Genomic DNA, 22,414 nt, shown 5'->3' with positions numbered 1-22,414 from the left:
ATGTAGTCCATTCAGAGATGCTCTTCTGCATACCTTGGCTGTAACAAGTGGTTATTTGAGTTACTGTTGCCTTTCTATCAGCACGAACCAGTCTGGCCATTCTTGGTTGTGCGTGAAAATCCCAGTAGATCAGCAGTTTCTGAAATACTCAGATCAGCTCTTCTGGCACCATCAATCATACCATATTCAAAGTGTATAAAATGTTTGTATGAGTCAAAGTAGAGATTTTCCTTTTACATACATAGAAAGCATATTTTAAGAGCTATTTAGAATTTAGAATTAGTATTCTAATTATGAATTAGAATTTGTTTTAGTGTTGACTTTAATATTTAAAATAATGCTTTAAAAAATAGTAATTGAAATAATGTTATATTTTCGTGTAGTGTTAAAATATAACAACATATTAAAATATGATAAATAAAATAGAATATATACAAGCATGTGTTATCACTCATTGTATTGCATTTTAATTATCTTGCTGAAAAACATCTAGCTGACAATTGGGTAAAACCTATTGTCATATGTAATACAGAATATAATTAACCGTAAGTCCAGAGAATTCGATCATTTTTCAGTGATCTCTTAATTTATTCCAAAGATGTTTATATACAGGTAATAAACACTTAAGACTTCTAGGCCCTCTGTAAATCTCTCTGTTATAAATTCGATGTGTTAATTGCGTAGTGCTGCATTGTTCTTGAATCACTAATGTAAAGGAAGCGGTTCTTCCTCTTCCTGCTAAGACAGCTGCACTGCTTTAATAGCAGGTATTATCTGCACTGTGTGTGGCATTGTGCTTTTATATATCATCTTTGTGTGTGTGCGTGCATGCGTGCATGTGTGTGTGTGCGAGCATGCTTAGCTCATTTTATTCATAACTACACGCCTGTTATTATCTCTATCCGTGAGAACTGATGCAGGTCATGCTGTAAAATCCATACATCATCAATCATAGCACATCTATTTTTAGACAAAACAAAGAGCTGAAGGTGTTCATAGTTTCTGTTGTAATGAACTCTATGTGTTCATGTAGGATTTACATATTTTTTTAAAACTGATGCTTTGTTCAATAAATGCTGGTAACACTTTACAAAAAGAGTGCACTAAAGTCATAAACCGACTTTTTAAAATATTCCCTAAGGTCGACGTGTAATGTAATTAGAGTTTTTACATTTAAAAAAACAACTAAAATACTGTACAGTTCTCCACCAGCTATCTGTTTATGGCTTGTCAAAACACAAAATGCAGGATATATGGATTATATATTTATTCAGCGGCATCCCAGGGAGACATAAAGTCTGTTCAATTGTATCTTTTGTTAATTTAACTTGTATATTATGAAAATTGTCATGTTTGTAATGAGGCAGCAAACACATGTAGACTGCTGAGTATAAGTGTTTAATGCACGTTTATGCATCGTGTTATATTACTCTGCTTTTTCTGGGATTTTCTGAAGTGAAAGAACAGCCTTTTTAAGGTGGCTTAAGGAAGCCAACACACTGTTATGCTAAATAAACTTCCTCTTCTTCTTTTTCTGAGACTAATTTTTTATGCATCTCCTCCTAGACCGTTAATACTACATAAACCAAACTCCAAACTTTCAAACTGCTCTGTCTTAAGCTGCTATATGTTTTCCAACTGATCCAACTTATGGTTTTCCGAAAACTGACCTGGAACATTCAGAAAAGTCCCATTAACTTAACATTGGACCAAAATTTATGACCTCATAACTTTGCGCCAGATTGTCATACAAATTAAAGGTTGGACTCATTTAACTTAGACTACCAATATGCCAATCACTGTTGACCTTAGCAACCACTCAGTATAACCTAGAAACCACTAAGCAATCCAACCACAAAAACACCCTACCAACACTTTAGCAACTAATTAGAACACCCAAGCAAACACATAGCAATGACTAAGCAACCACTCAGTGGGTGACCAAGCAACTACTCAGAACACCCTAGCAACCACATAGCAACCACTCAGAATACCCTAGCAACCACCTAGGAACACCTTAACAACAACTTGGAACACCCAAGCAACGTCTTAGTAACCACCTAGAACACCTTATCAACCACTTGGCAAAAAGAACACCCTAAGCAAAATACCCTAGCAACGCCATAGCACCAACCGAGCTAGAAATATGCCAACCCATACTAGAAACATGCTAACAGAAACAGTTGAAGTCAAAATTATTACCCCCCCCCCCTGAATTAATAGCCCCCCTTTAATTTTTTCCCTAGTTTTTTGTTTAAAAAGATTTTTTTCAGCACATTTCTAATCATAATAGTTTTATTAACTCATTTCTAATTGATGTATTTTATCTTTGCCATGATGACAGTAAAAAATATTTTACTAGATATTTTTAAGACACTTTTTTACAGCTTACAGTCAAATTTAAAGGCTTAACTAGGTTAATTGGGTTAACTAGGCTGGATAGGGTAATTGGGCAAGTTACTATATGAAGATAGTGTGTTCTGTAGACTATTGAAAAAATTGCTTAAAGGGGCTAATAATTTTGACCTTAAAATATTTTTTAAAAATTAAATCTGCTTTTATTCTAGTCGAAATGAAACAAATAAGACTTTCTCCAGAAGAAAAAAATATTCTCAGACATACAGTGAAAGTCTCTATGCCAACTATTTCAAACTTAAAAACAACTTCAATCATTTAAACTTGAAACTACTTCAAACTTTCAGGCTAGGCTTTCTCAAGCCACCATAAAGTTTGTCCATGACCTTTACTTTTCTAGTTAAAGGTTGATATCAGAGCTTGTTATCAATTGTCAGTTGACATTGCCTGGTGTTTTCATATATGTTAAAGGAAAAAAAACTCTAAATACTTCTCTGTTTGTCCCTGTAGTCATAATTTAACCTATATTTTATTCACATCACAACTGAGGAGAAATTTTTTTTTCTGGTTGATTAAAGATACACTGTTTGTGATTTTGTAAACACAGTAATTTACTGTAAAATGAACTGTTTTTAATGTAGGGAAAATATGCAGTATGTCACTGTATTTTAAAGTTGCATTGTAAAAATTACGATTTTTTACAGTAAAGATATGCAGTACTGTAAATACATGTACAGCAAAATAAATGATGCCGTAAATGTAAATACGGTATTATGCTGTAATTGATTTACAGTAAGTACCTGCCGAACTGCTGCCAGTAAGTTACTGTAGAATTTACAGGAAATTGTTAGCAGTGTAGCTAATGTAAACCTCTATCATTGCAGTTTTATTAAAATATAATTATAGTATTTATTTATTTATTTATTTATTTTTTTGAGGTGGAAAGCCAAACCAATGTTTTTGTTTATCTGTTTGCAGAGAGCTAAACTTCCGAAACTTCACCCTGATCCAGCTGAATGAGGAGTTTTCTCGGGGTCGCGGCCTGGATGTTGGAGCTCGAGCCTGGAAGGGTGGAAATGTTCTGCTCTTCTTCTGTGATGTGGACATCATCTTCACCGCTGACTTTCTGAACACGTGCCGTCTGAATGCTCAGCCTGGTAAGAGAAAAAAAGCAAACACTCTATTAGTTTCTATTCTATTCTATATAGATCCTCGATGATTGGGTTTTTGTGCTTAGTTATTAACAATGGTTCTTAATATAAGAGCCAAAACAGTGTTTGCTGCTTAATATAATTATGTAAGCTTTTATATTTGAATTTTACTGTCACTTTTGATTTATTTGGTGCAGCATTTGAATTTGATTTGTGTCCGGAATTTGATGTGTATCATGGTTTCCACATAAATGTGAAGTAGCACAGCTGTTTTCAAACATAAATCATAAGACAAGTGGCAGAACAACATTATAGAATTATTAATGTATATAATGTCAAATACATGCAGCAATAGTGAGTGTGAAATAACGGTCACCATAGGTTAAAAAGATTTTTTTAAGAATCAAAAGGAAGTGTAATACTACCAAAATATCTTCTTAGGCATAATTTAAACATAAAGTCAGAAAAAAAATGCAAATTAATTGTCATTTTAAGTATTTATAATTTGCCACTTTCCTTCAAATCACATGGTTTTACTCATTATTAAACAAATAATATAATTTATATTAATAAATATTAATAAATAAATTGAATAAAACACTTTTTTTATAATTTACAGTGCATCCGGAAAGTTTTTCCACTTTTTTATGCTACAGCCTTATTCCAAAATGGATTAAATTATTTCCTCAAAATTCCACAATCAATACCCCATAATGACAATGTGAAAAAAGATATTTTGAAATTGTTGCAAATATATTAAAAAATAAAAAACCTGAATAATCACATGTACATAATTATTCACAGCCTTTGCTCAATACTTTGTTGATGCACTTTTGACAGCAATTACAGCCTCAAGTCTTTTTGAATATGATGCTACAAGCTTGTGTTGGAATATTAAATCAATTCCATGCGTGTTCAAAAAAAATGTCAAAAATCGTAACAATGTATTGGATACAAATGAATAATTCGATTCACAGAATTCTGTTATTCTCAATGCAATGCCAAAGTTACATTGAGGAGGTGCGCAACAACTTACTTTTCCTGACTTCAACTTATAGACCTTTTTCTTGGAACGCAAAATTACCCATTATGCTTTGCGTGTATGCGCAAGGAGAATGCGAAGAACTTCCGGCCAGCAGCTGATGCGTGAACAGTCACATTTGGACAGCTTTGAAAAGATAGTTTTAATCTATTTTACCTGCTTTTATCCTCTTTGAACTAATACTGTTGTCCATCAGCACCATCTTCTGGACTGATCATTTAAAGAAATGCGATATAATAGGATGGAAAACAGCTGCTGTGAGGCGTTTTCCCCTCGTTGTCAGACGTACGGCATCTTCTGCAGTTTAAATGAAGCCTTGTCATCGCTAAAGTCAACATTTTCTCTTTATTTCAAATATATAACCAGCCCAAACAAATGTAATTCACCAAAATGTTTGACACACACACGTAGCCTGTACTGTGCCACTGACACACTGATTTAATAACAGTGACAAAGTGAAAATATTGGCTAGTGTCATTTCAAAATGACAGAAAAACAGAAACCGTGGTGAAAACAACACACGAAATAAAACACAAATGGCTCGCGATTAGAATGAACAGCAAATCAGCCAGCAGAGGATCAATAACAGACTTTTATTGGTAATTTTTGTAAATTGCACGACTTTCATACCTGTTAAGTTTCATGACAGTACTCTGGTTTGCTCTCTCTCTCTCTCTCTCTCTCTCTCTCTCTCTCTCTCTCTCTCTCTCTCTCTCTCTCTGTGTGTGTGTGTGTTAAAGAGCCGCTGAGCTAACAGCTGACAGGCCGGGAACGAACACACCCACTGTATTTCTGACGACAGACACGTGAACTAGGAGAACGTTTTTCTCGTATTTCTGACGCGCTTGAACCACATGTGACAGATTATAACGGCTTTAACAGACACATTTCTAAGTTGTGTGTCACAAAAACACTCTGTTATCCATTAAAAACGTTATTGAAACCCATTTTTGGAGCGCACATTACCAGTTGTACACGCTGTAAACGGAAGTTTTTAGCATTCTACCGGAAGACGCTCGTCGCTATGGCGCCCTCCATGCAGCAGCCATGAAAAAGGTCTATGTAGGCAGCGGAAATTAACAGGAGGAGTTTAGTGAAATTCGTCATTGGTCAATCATTGTTCAGCCCTCCATTGGCCGCACCCAGACATAAGTCCTCTTTTTCTACGAATTCTCTGCACAATAATAAAAGCTTAAATTTTTTTGTTCTCTGTGTTCAATTTTAACACCTTTCTTCAGACAGGAAGTTTCTGCAGAGCTGAATTTAATTTTGGGCCAGCATTTATCTACAGCATATAACTGCAAAAATGCTAATTAGTATGCACAGCATCTCAAACACAACAGTAGAAGTTCAGTTAAGATATGACCCTTACGCCTGTTTCACACCGCAAGCGTCAGCGGCGCGTGAGCAGAGCGTGAGCAGCGCGTTTGTCGAGCAGTAGCAGCACGCAGGCGTTTGCCTTTCACACCAGCTGCGTCTGCAGCGCGCAGTTCTTCGGCAGCTGCTGCAGAGATCAACCTATCTCTGTCTATTCTATCTAGTTACCCATGTCTCTCTATATACAAATACACTTTTTAAACTTTTCATCTGCACCAAGGCCCCACCTATGCTGTTTCGTTAACCTGCAAATATTTATTTTACAAATTTTATAGATCAAATAGTGCTGTATGCTTCTCAATCTAACTTATATGAGAAGTGTCTACAGTCAGAAGACAATCGCCTGTGATATCATGTCATTTGTTTTTTGATTATCAGGTTGCTGTAGACGTAGTTATAATAATATTTATACAATATAGTTATAATGATATTTATACATGATCAAACTAGTGTTAATTTCTTCAGTGATGTCCAGCGGCAGAATAACAGCTCGTTAATTCATGCTCGTGCAGATGATGAGACGGACAAAAGTAATTAATGCATGCCATTCTTTTACTTATTTTCGTGTTGTCAGATTCAGAGTGCAATTTGTGCAAACAGCTCCCGGTAGGAATAACTCGAGTGAACATAAAACAAAGCCGATTAAAACTTTCTTCCTCTGCTCCACTGCACAGAACACAGCGAGCTCACATCATCCAGCATGCGTGTCGAACTACACTACCCACAAAACACTTCGCTATGGACTACAATTCCCGTAAATATTCTTTTTCCCCTCTCCTACAACACTAGTGTGCAACTGATACTAAAATTGTTTTACATTTGGTTTTGTAGCTCGGACCTAAATAAATGTTTGTTGCCGTTTTAAATCGTTTTAAGTGAATTTGAATGACTATATATAAACCATTTGACATTATTAACGCATTTATTGGGTAAAATTGCTACTTTTTACTGTCATTCAATGTGTTTTGGTCGTTGTCAATGCACTGTCACTTTAATTGAGCGTGAGCAGCGCGTCAAAAATAGACCCAGCGCCGAAACTATCGCTGCACTGCTGCTTCGGCGACGCTCACGCCTCGCTCTGACGCGCTGCTGCTGCGTGCGGTATGAAAGCTCTAATCTGTTAACATGGACGCCGAAAACACACGCGCTGCTCATGCTCTGCTCACGCGCCGCTGACGCTTGCGGTGTGAAACAGGCGTTACATGACCAATACAAATAATTGTTTGATTCAAAGAAAAAGATGCAATCAAAAAAAATTGATGTATGACCACCATGCTTCACTGTAGGGATAGTATTAGCCTGGTGATAAGCGGTGCCTGGTTTTCTCCAAATGTAACGCCTGGCATTTAATTCAAAGAGTTCAATTTTAGTCTCATCAGACCAGAGAATTTTGTTTCTTATGGTCTGAGAACCCTTCAGATGCCTTTTGGCAAATTCCAGGCGGGGAGTGTCTTCAGTCTGGCCACTCTTCCATAGAGGCCTGATTGGAGGATTGCTGCCCAGATGGTTGTCCTTCTGTAAAGGTTCTCCTCTCTCCTCAGAAGAACGCTGAAGCTCAGACAAAGGGTCTTAGTCAGGGAGGTGATCAATAGCCCGATGATATTGCTCACCTCCCTGACTAAGGCCCTTCTCCTCTAACCACCAGCTCTAGAAAGAGTCCTGGTGGTTCCAAACATCTTTCACTTACGGATGGTGGAGTCCACTGTGCTCATTAGAACTTTCAGAACTGCAGAATTTTTTTCTGTAACCTTCCCTAGCCTTGTGCCTTGAGCCAATCCTGTCTCGGAGGTCTACAGACAATTCCTTTGTCTTCATGCTTGGTTTGTGCTTTGACATGCACTGTCAATGTCTTTTAGTATGTCTTTTCAAATCATGTCCAATCAACTGAATTTAACACAGGTGAACTTCAATGAAGCTGCTGAAACATTTCAGGAATGGATCAGTGGAAACAGAATGTACCTGAGCTCCATTTAGAGCTTCGTGACAAAGGCTGTGAATACACATGTACATGTAGTTTTTTATTTTTAATAAATTTGCAACAATTAAAAAAAAATTTCACATTGTCATTATGGGCTATTGTGTGTAGAATATGCAGGAAATAAATTAATTTAATCCATTTTGGAATAAAGTTTTTAACATAAAAAATGTGGAAAAGTGAAGTGCTATGAATACTTTCGGGATACACTGTATACTGTTTATAGAAACACCAAAAGTATTTTGCCACTTAATAATGGCCTATTATTAGAAACTAAATATTAAATGGAGTGCCTTGTCTGACACAAATACTTTTAGTGCTTTTCTCAGAACTTATCTGAACCACTTCTCTATGGACTGGTAACTTTTGTCAAGGTGTTTCATTGGAAGTCAGTTTTAAAGTCTGCTTCAAATCAGAATTTACAATATTTATTTTGCTAGGTTACATTTTTATTATTAGGATTATTAAATAATCAATGCAAATTGATCTGGTAAAAACAATTGTTTTGGTACTCTTCAATCTGACAATTTGCTTTTGCTTTTAGAGTGATCCTTCTGCTAACGTCAACTTAAAGGCTTCCATAGTAACTGTATATCAATATTCTAACCACAACCCCCTTACCATTAGTTCGCTATGAGAAAATGATGCAGAAAAGAAAGCCCCACCCCCTACTCAATATTCAGTTTCAGTTGTGAGTACATCAACATACTGAAACGAAGTCTCATCAACTTCCAGTTCACTCAGACTCTTATATTCAAATTAATGATTCATTGATTGATTGTTTACTTGATACAAATTTATACATTCAAATGGGGAATATATGTTCTGCTTGTAGCATATCCAGCTGTATGATCACATTGTCTTCCTCCTTGTTTTCTTTTTTTTTTTTTTTAAGGAAAGAAAGTGTTTTACCCAGTCCTCTTCAGTCAGTATAACCCGGGTGTGATTTACGGCAGTCACGATCACGTCCCACCTGTGGACCAGCAGCTGGTAACGCAACTCATTTCATCTGGAGATTAAAATGCTTCATCAGGTTTGATGTGATTAAATGCTGCGCTGCGATGGGAAACATAATCACAGTCGTTTGGCATTGATATTCTGAACATGTAGATTATAAAGAGCCTGATTGAATGTGCCGATAATGCGCAAAGCTGACATGAGACATGAGGACCAAATTACTTTTTACCACAGCTGCCATACCTGATTGAATTGGGGGAAATCAATTAGTCTAAATCTTTCGTACTGTAATTACAATAATTAAGTTTTGCAACATTGAAAGGGCCATGAAACCCCCTTGTTTCAGCAGGGTGTTTTCACGCCTCTACTTTGGAAAAAGTCAGAAAAGTGGGCGTGTCCACCTCTGTATAGGGGTGAGTGTCGGAGGAAGAAAAGAGGCTTGGTGTGGGAGTGTCTATTTGGGCACGCTGAATTTCAGAGTCAAAACACACACCCAACGGGGGAGAAAGGGACTGTTTACATGGACATCTGTAGTCGAATTATTTGCCAAATTATTAAATGTTGGACTTTAACTGCAGTTTGGCTCTTTCATTCAGGGAATTCATTCATGTCCCTCGCCACAAACGAGATATTTGATTAAAGGAACTGCTCTAAGCGTGTATTTTCATGCAATGTTTGATACCGTACGGCGAATGAGAGAAAAAAAAACTCAGCATTTCTGGAAACATAGATGCACACGGCAGGTAGCGTCAGAAAGCCGCGTGTGTTATTCCGGTCACAAAATCCTACACAAGGTTATAGTTTGGTTGTAGAGCTAACTTGTTTACACTCGGTGCAATAGTTTGTTCGATACGAATAAAATAAGAACTGAATAAACAGAGCACTGGTCGCTCACCTACCAAATCTGTAGAGACAGGACAATCACCAGCAACTAGAGCCGCGTCTTTATTAAGAGAAGACTACAAGCGCTGGATAAGTTAGCGGTTCATTCCGTTGTAGCGACCCCTGATTAATAAAAGGACTAAGGGAATGAACATTATGTAAAAATGTATTTTTTTGAAAGTACAATGCTTAGTAAGTGTAAAAGTGATACATGCAAAAATGGCTTGCCATATCAGTAAAATATATGGAGTTTAAATCAAAAATGGCTTGCCATATTATAAGAAAAATAATGCTTAAAAATTATTTAGTGGAAAACTATAAGTCTGATAAACCTTAAAGATATAGCAACAAAATCTAACGCATCTAAATACAGCTTTTGGCCAAATTTGGGGCTTGTATAATTTTTTTATATGCTCGGATTATAAAAATTTAATATTAAACATTTTTTATTAAAAAAACAATAAGTCTTATAGGCATGAGGAGATATAGCAACAATCTTGAATGTAGAAGGCACATTTTGACCACATTTGGGCCTTGTGGCATGAACGGCCTAGGAGGAGATACGTTTGTTTTCAAGGACAGAGTAGTATAACAGCATGTTGGCTTTCTCAAGCCAACATAAAAACTCTAAATTGTAGAACTTTTTCTTAACCCAAAGGAAGTAGGAAATCACATAAAAAAGAAAAAAAAAAGAATTCGGGTCTCAGGAGGATATTATTCAGCTGTTCATTGGATGTATATTTAAGCCACTGTTCACTTTTACTATATGAATTTGCCACATAAAAATATGATGTTTTGTAGGTTATCGTAAAATTCGAAATATCGAAAATTGCTTACATTTCTACAGCTACAATAATGGGAGAACTACAGTAATGGGTGTGCTTTATTTTCTAATGATTCAACAGACCAGAGTTATTCAGATTAGCACACCTAAAGACACTGTTCAGGTATATGATGCAGTAACCCATTTGTCAGATGTTTCTTTTTTTTTTTATCAAATAAATAATGCTATAATGTGGTCAAGAACTGCCTGAAACTATAATGGAGTGTTTATCTGAAAATAATAGCACACTTTACAATGTTTATCAGAATGAAGCATTTATCAGTATAATACGATATCTTGTGTTATTATATGTGTTGCATATTAATATATTTTATATGTGTAATATTATATTTTTTATGTAATTTTATGTGTTATATTATTATCATATTATAGATATATGTAGATATATATATTTCATGATTGAGTAATATTTGGGATAGCAGACATTAAACAACCTGAAAAGAGTTTATAAGAGTGTTCAGTTTTGTTTTGTGACTCTTTTACAGATCATTAAGAAAGACACAGGCTTTTGGAGGGACTTTGGCTTTGGAATGACCTGCCAATACCGATCTGATTTCATCAATATAGGTAAACAGATATCCTCTCTAGCAGCTGTTGACATACATTTACATGAAGTAAGTTCATTTATGTTTATTTAAATGGCCAGTCACATTGACGGAAATGAGGGGCAGCTGTTAGGAGCATTATTTCAGAAATGTAGGACAAAGTTGCTCATCTGTCTAGAACTGGATTCGTAACCAGATTAAAATATCACGATAAAGGTCGTTCTGTAACATTAAGCACAGATTCATTACAGTATGTAGGAGTAAATAGAATGAACTGCAAATTAATATTATCATTATTATTATCATCATCATCATTATTATTATTATATTTCAAGTTTCTGAAGTCTTTTATGCTGTCCTCGGGTTGCATATATTTCATTAACTACAGTAAATACAGTAGCATTATAATATTTTTCTGAAACATATTACAAATTAAAGTGATTGTTTTGTATTTTCATATATTTTAGATTCATATACATTAATATTATTATAATATTTATATTATTTTTTATTTTATATTCATATGTATTTTTAAATGTTATTTATTTTGTCATACAAACATGAATTTTCAGCATCATTACACCAATCCTCCGTGTTAAATAATACTTCAGAAGTCAGTATAATGTGCTCATTTTTATGCATTTACCATTATTATTAATGTTGAAAGAGTATAAAACATTTTTCTGACCAATGTTACAATATCCTTGTGAATAAAGGTCATATAATATTTATATAAAAATAACAAGGATAAATATTAATAATGACCTGAAACAAGTGAAAAAGAAACAGACGATCAACAATTACAACAAAACAGAAGTATTAAGGAAATGACCAACAAAGCAGTTTGTCTCGAGGGAAGTCCACATTTCCCTTTAACAACAACAGTTTATGTGTCTAAACAAAGTGTTTATTCGATGTTTCCTTTTTCTTCAGTTCAATACAGATGCATTAATGTTGCTGCTGGCCACATTAGCCATAACATGGTTTGAATGTGCTTTTGTAAATAAGATATGGTTCCTCTGTCTAGTTTTAGATTCACAAAACATTCTTAAAATCAAATGAAGTGCTTTGTGTGACGTAATTCAACTGAGACATGAAGACAGGGTATAGCCTCCTGAGACCCCAATTTTTTTTTCTTTTTTCTTTTTTTTTTTTTTTGTGATTTCCTACATCCTTTGGGTTAAACAATTATACAATTTAGAGTTTTTATATTTTGTTTTTAATTTTAATGTTACAGCATGTCTGCTGTAGTGGACCACAGGACCATTTTAGTTCGAAACGACCGCCACTCAGACAACAAAACTGTACAGGAAATGGCTGTAAAGGGATATTAATCCAATATTAATGTAACGAAAACTAAACTAAAGCCATTTTTTCCTTTTGTTTTGAAATTTTTGGAGCAGTTTTGTCTGAAAGCGAGACGAACTCAAAAAAAAAAAGAGAAGCGATGTTAATCCAAAACAATTTTAACATTAAAGCGATTTAAAACGGATTGTCATTCTCTAATTGTCTCTAATTCTCTAATTGTCACAACTATTTTATAAAGAATACTCTCTGCTTTAGTTCTGCCCCCTACAACATGCAGTCATGAATTACATTAAGGGTGCTTTCACATCTGTGAATCGATTCAGTTGTTCCGAAACAGAGATTACAATTGTTACATTGTTGCTCTTTGCTCTTGGAGCGGTTCGCTTTCACACTGCAAAGTTTCTAAACAGACCAAAAGAGCTAAAACAAGTCATGTGCGAGTAAACTCTCCTCCCATTGGTCAGAGTGTCAGGGTTTATTTTGCAGCATCCCGCTAAACTGTCAGGAGAGGTGGTGGTTTGGTGGTGATTGACAGGGTGCGCGCGCGCGACGTGTCTGAGGTAAGATGCGGTGGGGAGGGGTGAGAAGGGTGCGCGACGATGCCTATTTGAGGACCGGGAGGGAGACGCGAGATTACCGGGAGATCATCACTCGTTTGCGGGCATCCGGAGACTCGCGAAACTTCCCGCCCTACTCATAATTCTCTCTTCATATAGCCGTAAGCCTATTACATATTCATAAAACACTGTGATATAACCGCGCTCGGATCGGATCGCTTTCTCACTGCAATCGAACTTCTCCAGGGTTCGTTTCAATCGAGCCGAGACCACCTCATTCAATCAATCTCGGAGCGATTACTTTGGGAACAGAGCGCGATTGCCCTGTTCACATATGCCAAACGAACCGTGCTAACTGGGCAAACGAGATACGTTCCGAAACAAAAGTGTAGGTGTGAAAGCACCCTAAGATGGTCCTGGTGTCCACTATAGTGGACATTTAAAAAAAAAAGATGATATTTTGAAACACAAACAAGTTAACAGCTTTGAAAGCTGAATGTATTGTTCATGACACTTTAATTAGCAAATATCTATGTAATAATAATAGTAAAAATTTGCTTAAAAAGCTTAATTTTCTCCTTCCCATACATTTTTTTTTTTTTGCTTTTTTGTATGTCGGCCATTTTGGATGCAGTGTAAGAAGTGTTTTTTAGCATGCCAGCCAATTAAATGACATACCTCTAGAAAGCCCAGGGTGTCATCTGAACAGTACAACATGACTTGACAGAGTAGCTCAAAAAATTCAAAGAAAATTCATGAAAACACAATGTCCACTACAGAGGACACAAGTCAATGGGCGGGGTCTCAGGAGGATAGAGTAGCTCCTCCCCCCTTTTGAAAAAACTACCAATAGCATTTTGTTTTTTTTCACAGCTTTGCCAGTGAGAGTGGTTGAGCTCAAGTACATATGGCAGTAGCATCTTGAAGAGGGCGGGACATATCAGATACCATAGAGCAGCATTTGATTGGTCAGAAGATTTGAAACATGATCAAAAACATGTTGATCCATTTTAGGCAGAAGTGAAAAGTTTGTTTATATCTTATTTATGTGAATTTTGTCACTCTTTTAGAGTACACTAACCTATATATATCCTTAAGACCAACATACTGATACTAACATCTAAAAAACTGTAATATGATTTCATGAGGACTTTAATGGCAAAGTTCAGCCAAAATAGTAAATCTGTCATCATTTATTGACTCTCATGTCATTTCAAACATGTATGAGTTTCTTTTTTCTGTGGAACATGAAAGTGGGTGTTCTGAATTATTGAAAAGGTTTTGGTTCCGATTGACTTCCCCTGTACTGAATGGTCAAAAACTGTAATTATCAACTGAAAGGGAACCAACACCTTTATGAGTGAAACCTTTCTTCAGAATATCCTCTTCTTCCATAAGAATAAAATAAAATTAAACAGTTCTGTAAAAATATGTGATGGGGTAAATGGGGACAATATTTCTTTTTGAATGAAATGTCATTTAAAAAAAAATCATATTTTCAGATCATTAAAATTCAGATCAAATTCATTTACTCTCCATCAACTTGTTCCAGATCGGTTTCAGTTTCTTTCTTTTTTTCAACTGAACACTACGAAGGACAGAGATATTTTGAAGACTGTTGGAAACCAATAGCCATTAGCCCCTTTCACACAGTGACACCAGTAAATATCTGGAAAATTACCAGAATGACTTCAACGGTAAATTCAAAAAAGCGCTGTTCCGAAACTTTTACATTCCGTTCCAAAACACTGGTAAATTCTGACATCATTACCCAGAAATAAGCTCTAAACGGCTGTGCTTGTATTTGTAAACATAGAAGGGGTTGGGCTTTTGTTGAGGGTTAATGGTTGATGGTACATAATGTGTGTGTGCTGGTCCTCACCGGCTGCTTCACGTGCGCATGCGTCAAGCAACTGAAGCAGAGCTTGAAGGTAAACAAACAGCAGTTTATCATAAGCATTTTATTGATAATTTTTTCCACAGTGGGCATAAAGATGAAACATAGAAACATTATCTGACTAACATCTAGCAATGTCCTAAAAATATTCAAAAGGTTTTTTTTTCATAAACAGAACAGATGTGAATGCGTCTGAATGTTCTGATTGGTTGGAGTAAGCATCTCACGTCAGCTCGTTCTAGACATGAATGCGCTCTTTCCGGCAATCTTCCCTTTGCGTTTACACAGCACAGCATTCTGGCAAATTACCGGTAATGTTACAACTTCTCTTTGCAAAAAATTGCTGGAACGAATTTACTTGTAATTTTTAAGAAGTGCCTGTTCACACATACATACCTGTTCTGTCTGTTTGAATGGGGCTATTGACTTTCATAGTAGGAAAAAATAATAATATGGAAGTCAATGGCTACCGGTTTTCAACATTTTTCAAAATATGTTATTGTGTTGTTCCAACAGTAAAAAAAGGAATCTTAAACAAATTTGGAACAAGCTGAGAAAGAGTAAATTGGGTTTTTAAAGATGAGAAAATTTGAAGAATGAACAAGTTGAGTTGGTACACTGCAAAAAGTGATGTGTTAAAAATGACACATTTTGTGTAAAATTTTAACACATGTGTGGAGTGTGCTCAGGGACTGCACATGTTGTGTTGAATTTAACACAGCAGATGTGTAAACTATTTTAAGACACAGTTTGTGTCACTTAATTTAACACTCAAATGTGTCATTTTAACACATTAAGTGTTGATAAAAAACACTACTATTATTATTATTATTATTACTACTACTACTGCATATTATTAAAACATTAAGCATAATACCAAACATTGGTAATTCAAAAACTTAAGCAAAACAGACAAGATGGAAGAATATCATATTTAATCAAAATTAAAAATACATTTTACTAACAACAAATCTCAGGCTACATTGGTTGTCAGTTCAACCAGCAACACAACAGCAGCAAAACACATACATAGCTGTCAGAGTAATAAAACACGAAAACACAATTTCATTTTTGGTTTTTGACATACAAGAATACATGGTAGACTAAACTAGAACAACAATACCATACACAGTTTGAGAAACATGTATCATCACAGGACTGAATTCATCTTAGTTATATAATTCAGCTCAGCTAAGATAAAACATTTTCATCAGACAGCATATCTACACCTTTAAATGATGACAGATTACTATAACTCTTTAACAGAGTCTGATAGTTATATGAATTTCACAGTAAAACTCTTTCAAAGTAGGTTATTCGAATACATAAATGATTTTTTTTTTTTTTACAGGTAAAACATGTTATTGATTAAAACTTAAAAGAAATTCATCCAAGAATAAAAATTCTATTATTACTCACCCTTACAGTATGTTCAAACCCTGAATACAGTCGTGGCCAAAAGTTTTGAGTGACACAAATATTAGTTTTCACAAAGTTTGCTGCTAAACTGCTTTTAGATCTTTGTTTCAGTTGTTTATGTGATGTACTGAAATATAATTACAAGCATTTCATACATTTCAAAGGCTTTTATCAACAATTACATGACATTTATGCAAAGAGTCAGTACATTTTCATTTTGGGGGTAACTATGACTTTAAGGGCCCCTGATGTTTGATGATGTCTCTCATTCCTTGTTCTGATGGTCTCCTCTTCTTCCAGGTGGTTTTGATGTGGACATTAAAGGCTGGGGCGGTGAGGATGTGCACCTCTACAGAAAGTATCTTCACAGTAATCTGCTGGTGGTTCGGGCCCCGTCCCGCGGCCTCTTCCACCTGTGGCATGAGAAGCGCTGCGCTGATGAACTGCCTCCGGATCAGTACAAGATGTGCATGCAGTCCAAAGCCATGAACGAGGCCTCGCACGGCCAGCTGGGGATGTTGCTCTTCCGGCACGAAATTGAGGCGCACCTCCGGAAACAGAAACAGCGAAGCGGTGCCAAAAAAGCTTGATGGACGCTACCACTTCTGCTGTAAAATCCAGCTTAAACCAGCCTAGGCTGGTTGGCTGGTTTTAGCTGGTCGACCAGGCTGGTTTTAGAGGGGTTTTGGCCATTTCCAGGCTGGTTTCCAGCCATTTCCAGCCTGGTCTTAGCTGGTCAGGCTGGAAAATGACCAGCTAAATCCAGCTAAAACCAGCTTGACCAGCCTGGTTTAAGCTGGACATAGCTGGTTTTGGCTGGGCTCCCAGCCTGGCTAGGCTGGTCAAGCTGGTTTTAGCTGGTCATCTTCCACCCTGACCAGCTAAGACCAGGCTGGAAATGGCTGGAAACCAGCTTGGAAATGGCCAAAACCCCTCTAAAACCAGCCTGGTCAACCAGCTAAAACCAGCCAACCAGCCTAGGCTGGTTTAAGCTGGGTTTTTCAGTGGGGACTTCTGGAAATGTAGCACCCTTGAATCAAGTGTTCTGTCCTCATTAACTTGCACTTTTGTGTTTGATATTCTGTGAATGTTCTGGCTGTTCTTTTCCATTGTTACTAGATTAAGTAGCGAGTGAAGCTTCAGAAAGAACGCAAAATGGCATAAAATCGTCATAAAAGTGTTTTATATAAATTTTTAAATTGTTAATCAGAAAAACTGTGATTTTTATTAGTAAAATATTAATTTGTTACATTAATTATATCTCTTTTCATATTAATAATTTCAACTAGTGAAATTTCAAAGTTTGAGTTCATATCCCAAAATTTTTTAAGAATTGATTTACAATTTTTGCTGGTTTTATGATGTTTTTATTTTACTTTTGCTGCATTTTGGAATTCAAAATCGTACTGAAAAAAGAGCAACCTACGTATGCATTCTTCAAAAATTCTTCTTTTGTGTTCTACAGAAAAATGAAAGTATTTTGGTTTGAAACAACAGCGCAAACAGATGTCGACAGAAAAAAAAAAAGGATTTTCCTTAGGCATAAAAGAGGAAGAAAAGGAATTTTACAGATTTGCCTTCAATGAAGAGCTGGTTTTAAATCTGACGCACACACACATATGCTAAGCCAAACCCTGAGATAACCAACAGACACCACAGGAGAAAAGCAGGAGACAGACATTCCCTAAAGACAAGATAGTGAAGCGTGGGTGAACACAGAGGACATTCAAGTCTCTTTAGAGTGTTACAAAAAGATCTACAGTAGTATTATCCAGATGCATCACATCATGAGTCTGTAATGCACTCAAATGAGCAGTGGGTTACAATGATGGAAAATCATTGTGTAGCTATAGCCTACTACAAATTACATTTTGAGTTTTTTTTAAGAATGGAAGAAAACGCCTTATAATGTAAGTACATAAGTTGTGACGTGTGAATCATTGATTAAGAGCCTTAATGCATGTATTTAGACAGTTTATATGACGAGTGGTTCAACGAACTGCGATTTATTTTTAAGCTACCGTTGGTTTCTTAATGGTGTGTCGCCATCTTGTGGTGTCGATTGTTAAAACTAAACCCGACAGTTTTAAACTTCGTTTTATACTCGAATGTAAATTTATAGTTCGTTTAATGATTGGAAATCAAATCCTAAATGTGAGTTGTGATAACAACAGCCCTTTATTTAATTGATGTTGTACAACTGACTACTTTTGCCCTCGAAGAGTAGACCAGAAAAATAACAGTAGCCTATGAAGAGCTAGTTCACTTCAAAAATATGAAAATCTGCTGTCATCCCCAGGCTATCAAAGATGTATCCAATCAAGATTATTTTGCTGAAACTCTGGTGCTTATTATTCAAATACAACTCAATATTGGCTGCCATTTTGAGAGTCTTACATACAGGTAGCCTAAATAAAGTAGGCTAATCTGTGCAGGCTTTGGTTTTATAAAGTGAAACAGTGAGACTGTATTTACAAGAGCTAATTTTCATGTTTTGATGAATACCTTAAAATGACACTTGCTGAACCTTTAGATTTACTAATTAAATCGTGCAGAACACAGGTCTGACAGACAGGTTAAGAGCTGGAGATAATTTAAAAATATTTATTGGGAACTTTTTCATCTCCAAAGCTTGTTCTTTTATGTCTGCTTTCTTTTTTATTTGTTATTTGGGGAGAATTCACTTTGGTATATTGTAAATATAAAAAAAATATATATTTTGATTTTTTTCCCTTAAGCAAAATAAACCAAATAAAAAGCGTCACTGATTTTCTTCTTTATTTACTACACAATCATTTGAATGGAAATGTTGTCCAGACTTCACCTCTAGATGGCAGCACTGCATCGTTATAACTTTAGGCACTTTTTTTATTATTATTCATGAATGTAAATATACAGCCACAATCATGAGATAAATATGAGAGATACAACAAGAAGGAAAATACAGGCGACATTTAACTGTAGAAAGAGAAACGACTAACAAAACAAAATAAAAAAAATAAAAATAAATATGAAAATAAAAAATATGAAAATAAAAAATTGAGAGCATTGCAGAAACGCTATCTAAATCAAATCAATCGAGTAATAGACAACAGTTCTTCATCTGGTACCAAAAATCTGACACATTTTTAACTTTAGGCACTCTGGCAGCGTTATGAGCTCATTATTTGGTGTTTTCTGCACTTTTTTTTAAAACATTGCACCACTAATATTGTTGCACCAATTAGCACCAATTAGTGCCATTTTGTCTTTGTTTAAAAATAAAGAAACATCACTACATGGTTTAAATTAGTGTTTTTAGTGTCGTTTGAGTGTCTACAATTTTTCTACAAAAATATTTTTTAAAGAAAAATAATTTCTTTCAATCTTTTTTTATTTATCATAATATGACTACATTATTTGTTTTAATTGACATTTTAAAACAGAACGCTCACTAGGTCTTATTTATATGTTCTTCTTTTCCTAGTATTAAAGACATTTATTAATATAAGTTATTATTATTATCAATGGCTGATAACTAGAGGGTGATGAAGGTGCGAAACAGAATAAAGACTAATGGTTTATAATAAGTGTATATATAATTAACATGATAGATAGATAGATAGATAGATAGATAGATAGATAGATAGATAGATAGATAGATAGATAGATAGATAGATAGATAGATAGATAGATAGATAGATAGATAGATAGATAGCCCATCTATCCATCCCATCAGAGAAGAGAGGGAGAATTTTGGAGATGGTTGGAGTTAATACCATTAATATACATTGACATTTCTAATTTAAAATAACCTTTCATTAGTTGGTTTTATTTTAAGCTACAAAAAAACTAACTTCGATTAAATGCTTAAATTATATGTTGTAAATTTGGCATTAAACTTCATTGTGTTAAGTGAAATTCCTGTTTTAATTATAAAAGGTTAATTATAAAGTGTAAATATATATATATATATATATATATATATATATATATATATATATATATATATATATATATATATATATATATATATATATATATATATATATAATGCATTACTTAATCTGATTAATGTCATGTTTTCTTTTATTATTATTTTGAATTAAATGAGGGCATTATCCACGGTAACTTTGTTATACAGCTTGATATATTTCAAGGGCCCATATGGCTCTCAATGGTTTTTGGTCCTTTATAACAAAAAGTTTGGGCATCCCTGCTTTAATCATTTTATTTATTTCTGACCTTTAGGCTACAAATCATTTATCCGTACTTACTCATCTAAAATTATGATATTTTTATTAGTAGGCCTATATTAAGGCTTCACTGTCATCATATCATTCTTGCACTAAACACAATTTTTTGGCATACAACTTGTAACAATGACATTTTAGTGGATGTCTACAGTGAATCACGTTTAAAAAATGATGGTCATACATCATTATACACACACAAAAAAACAATGTTACTCTACTGACATATAGGTCGATCTTTTTTTACATTTGACAGCTAATATTCGTGGGCGAAGGCCTATCCTAAGGGCGTGGTCATCGAGTAATCGAGAGATGTGATTGGTTGCAATCCGCGTCAGCTGTTTTCCGTCAAGATAGCAGGAGCAGAAGCTCCGGAGGTGTGGAGCCACAAGACACCCTACTCCTTTTAATCCCGTCGCCAGAAACACCGCACACCGGCTCGTCATCACTTATTCTTAACCTCATGCGCTGAAATGGTCATCATATCCAAGGAACTACGACCCAACAGCCCGTTCTTTCTGCTATCCGGCTGATTATTAGTCGCCATTACGCGGTCAATGTTATTAAGCGCGCTTAGACTCGCGTTAGTGCGCGCCCCTGCAGCTCATTTCTCTATAACTAAACCGCTAGAAGTGTTTACAGTCAGTCTTTTTACAGAGAAGACACCAAGGACGCCTTAAAAAAAGCCTTTAATTTCAAAAGTGACGCACGGAAGGACACTGATAAGATGTTTGAAACCAGAGGAATCCCTTTTATATTGCTTGACATCGCGTGCCTAATACTGGGTAAGCATTGTTTTATATATAAAAACTTAAGTAGTCCTTGTTTGTTTCTCTGTATTTGTCTTACAGCACTGTGACAACCAATTATAACATTTTTACGCATGAATATGTGCCCATAAAGGCGTGTGTAGATGTTGCCATGAACGCTATTTTTTGCATGGAATTCAAAATGACAATTGCACTGCCATAATAACCATGAACTACACCCAATAATGTGCGTCATAGTGCAAAATGTACTGTAGTCTACTTACATCATATGAACGTTTCCGTATATACTGGGCGTTCCATTATGCAGATCTTCTTGGGCATAACATGACTCATGAAAACACGTGAAACGCTAATGATCATTTTTTATAAATAACACGAGAAAACTTGCAGACCATGAATTCGACTGTAATATATTTGACACATCATGACAGTGTAGCCTATATAGGTCTAGAGTGAAATTGAGAGACCTCTTTATCATTCGTTTCTCTGCATTGTGTTGAGTTGCCTAAAATGTCATTTGTTTCATTCTGTAATATTCTCCTAATTTAAAATGTAAGAAATTGTGCGAAAAATTGCATGAATGCAACAAAAGTTACTGTTTTCAGACATGTTTTTATTCTTCATATCACAATACCAATGTTTTAACTGCAGAAGTTTTAAGAACGTAGTTTTTTGTTAGAATACATCTGATTTTCTATCAAAACTAAATGAAACATTTGTTATTCCGACACATTCTCTTCTGCTGAAAAGACTAAAAAAAAACTCAGAATGGCAATGTTGTTATCTTAAATGTGGGGGAAATGTCATCAGACCTTTATAGATTTAAACAAATATTAATAATTTACTCTAATCCTTGCCTTATGTCCAGTAAATTCACAGAAACAGAATCTTTAAGTGTTCTCTTAATTTGTTTTCATAGATATAGAAGCGGAAAGATTTCATCGATTCAGTTGTTTTGACTATCAAATGTTATAATCGACTGGATGAATTTTATAACATTTGTTCCCAGCTTGTTTGTGGTCATTTATAGAAATCTGCCTGAGAATACATTTCAACTTTTCAGCGTGATAACAAGCCTTGGTTTTCGTTATCATGCAATATAA

General features: G+C 35.2%; 3 protein-coding genes and 1 long non-coding RNA gene across 13 annotated transcripts in view; 3 read left to right on the top strand and 1 right to left on the bottom strand.

The window, feature by feature from the left end:
- csgalnact1a (chondroitin sulfate N-acetylgalactosaminyltransferase 1a) overlaps positions 1-19,070 on the top strand; it is a 91,683-nt gene extending 72,613 nt beyond the window's left edge. Inside the window, exons 5-9 of one of the 5 annotated variants that reach the window (XR_015500763.1) lie at positions 3,334-3,512; positions 8,796-8,890; positions 11,069-11,150; positions 16,610-16,976; positions 17,268-19,070. Coding sequence is in view for 3 of the 5 variants with exons in the window: in XM_087270127.1 (XP_087126253.1) it covers positions 3,334-3,512; positions 8,796-8,890; positions 11,069-11,150; positions 16,610-16,899 (646 nt within the window). In the remaining 2 variants the exon portion in view is untranslated. Of the gene's footprint in view, positions 1-3,333; positions 3,513-8,795; positions 8,891-11,068; positions 11,151-16,609; positions 16,998-17,166 lie in introns of all 5 variants that reach the window. The other 4 variants (XR_015500762.1, XM_087270128.1, XM_087270127.1 and 1 more) reach the window with 4 other exon arrangements.
- The window catches only part of LOC147841961 (uncharacterized), a 280,011-nt gene that overhangs the window by 90,848 nt on the left and 166,749 nt on the right, over positions 1-22,414 (top strand). The window lies entirely within an intron of this gene.
- On the bottom strand, positions 4,875-10,413 carry LOC147834997 (uncharacterized). Of its 2 annotated transcripts, none has more exons than XR_015500801.1 (4): positions 9,951-10,413; positions 7,536-9,565; positions 7,128-7,458; positions 4,875-5,922 (listed from the first exon to the last, which is right to left on the bottom strand). It is a non-coding gene; the product is annotated as an uncharacterized LOC147834997 (long non-coding RNA). The 2 variants fall into 2 exon arrangements; XR_015500800.1 differs by having other exon boundaries at positions 7,128-7,473; positions 7,545-9,565.
- plpp1a (phospholipid phosphatase 1a) overlaps positions 20,906-22,414 on the top strand; it is a 30,590-nt gene continuing 29,081 nt past the window's right edge. For all 4 annotated transcript variants that reach the window (XM_087270175.1, XM_087270173.1, XM_087270172.1 and 1 more), the window contains exon 1: positions 20,906-21,326. Coding sequence is in view for 2 of the 4 variants with exons in the window: in XM_087270173.1 (XP_087126299.1) it covers positions 21,269-21,326 (58 nt within the window). In the remaining 2 variants the exon portion in view is untranslated. The remainder of the gene's footprint in view (positions 21,327-22,414) is intronic.

This window comes from Danio rerio, chromosome 10 (genome assembly GCF_052040795.2).
Source record: "Danio rerio strain M-AB ecotype USA chromosome 10, GRCz13ab, whole genome shotgun sequence".
NCBI classification, from domain to species: domain Eukaryota; kingdom Metazoa; phylum Chordata; class Actinopteri; order Cypriniformes; family Danionidae; genus Danio; species Danio rerio.
This window is presented reverse-complemented; position numbering and strand designations above follow the sequence as displayed.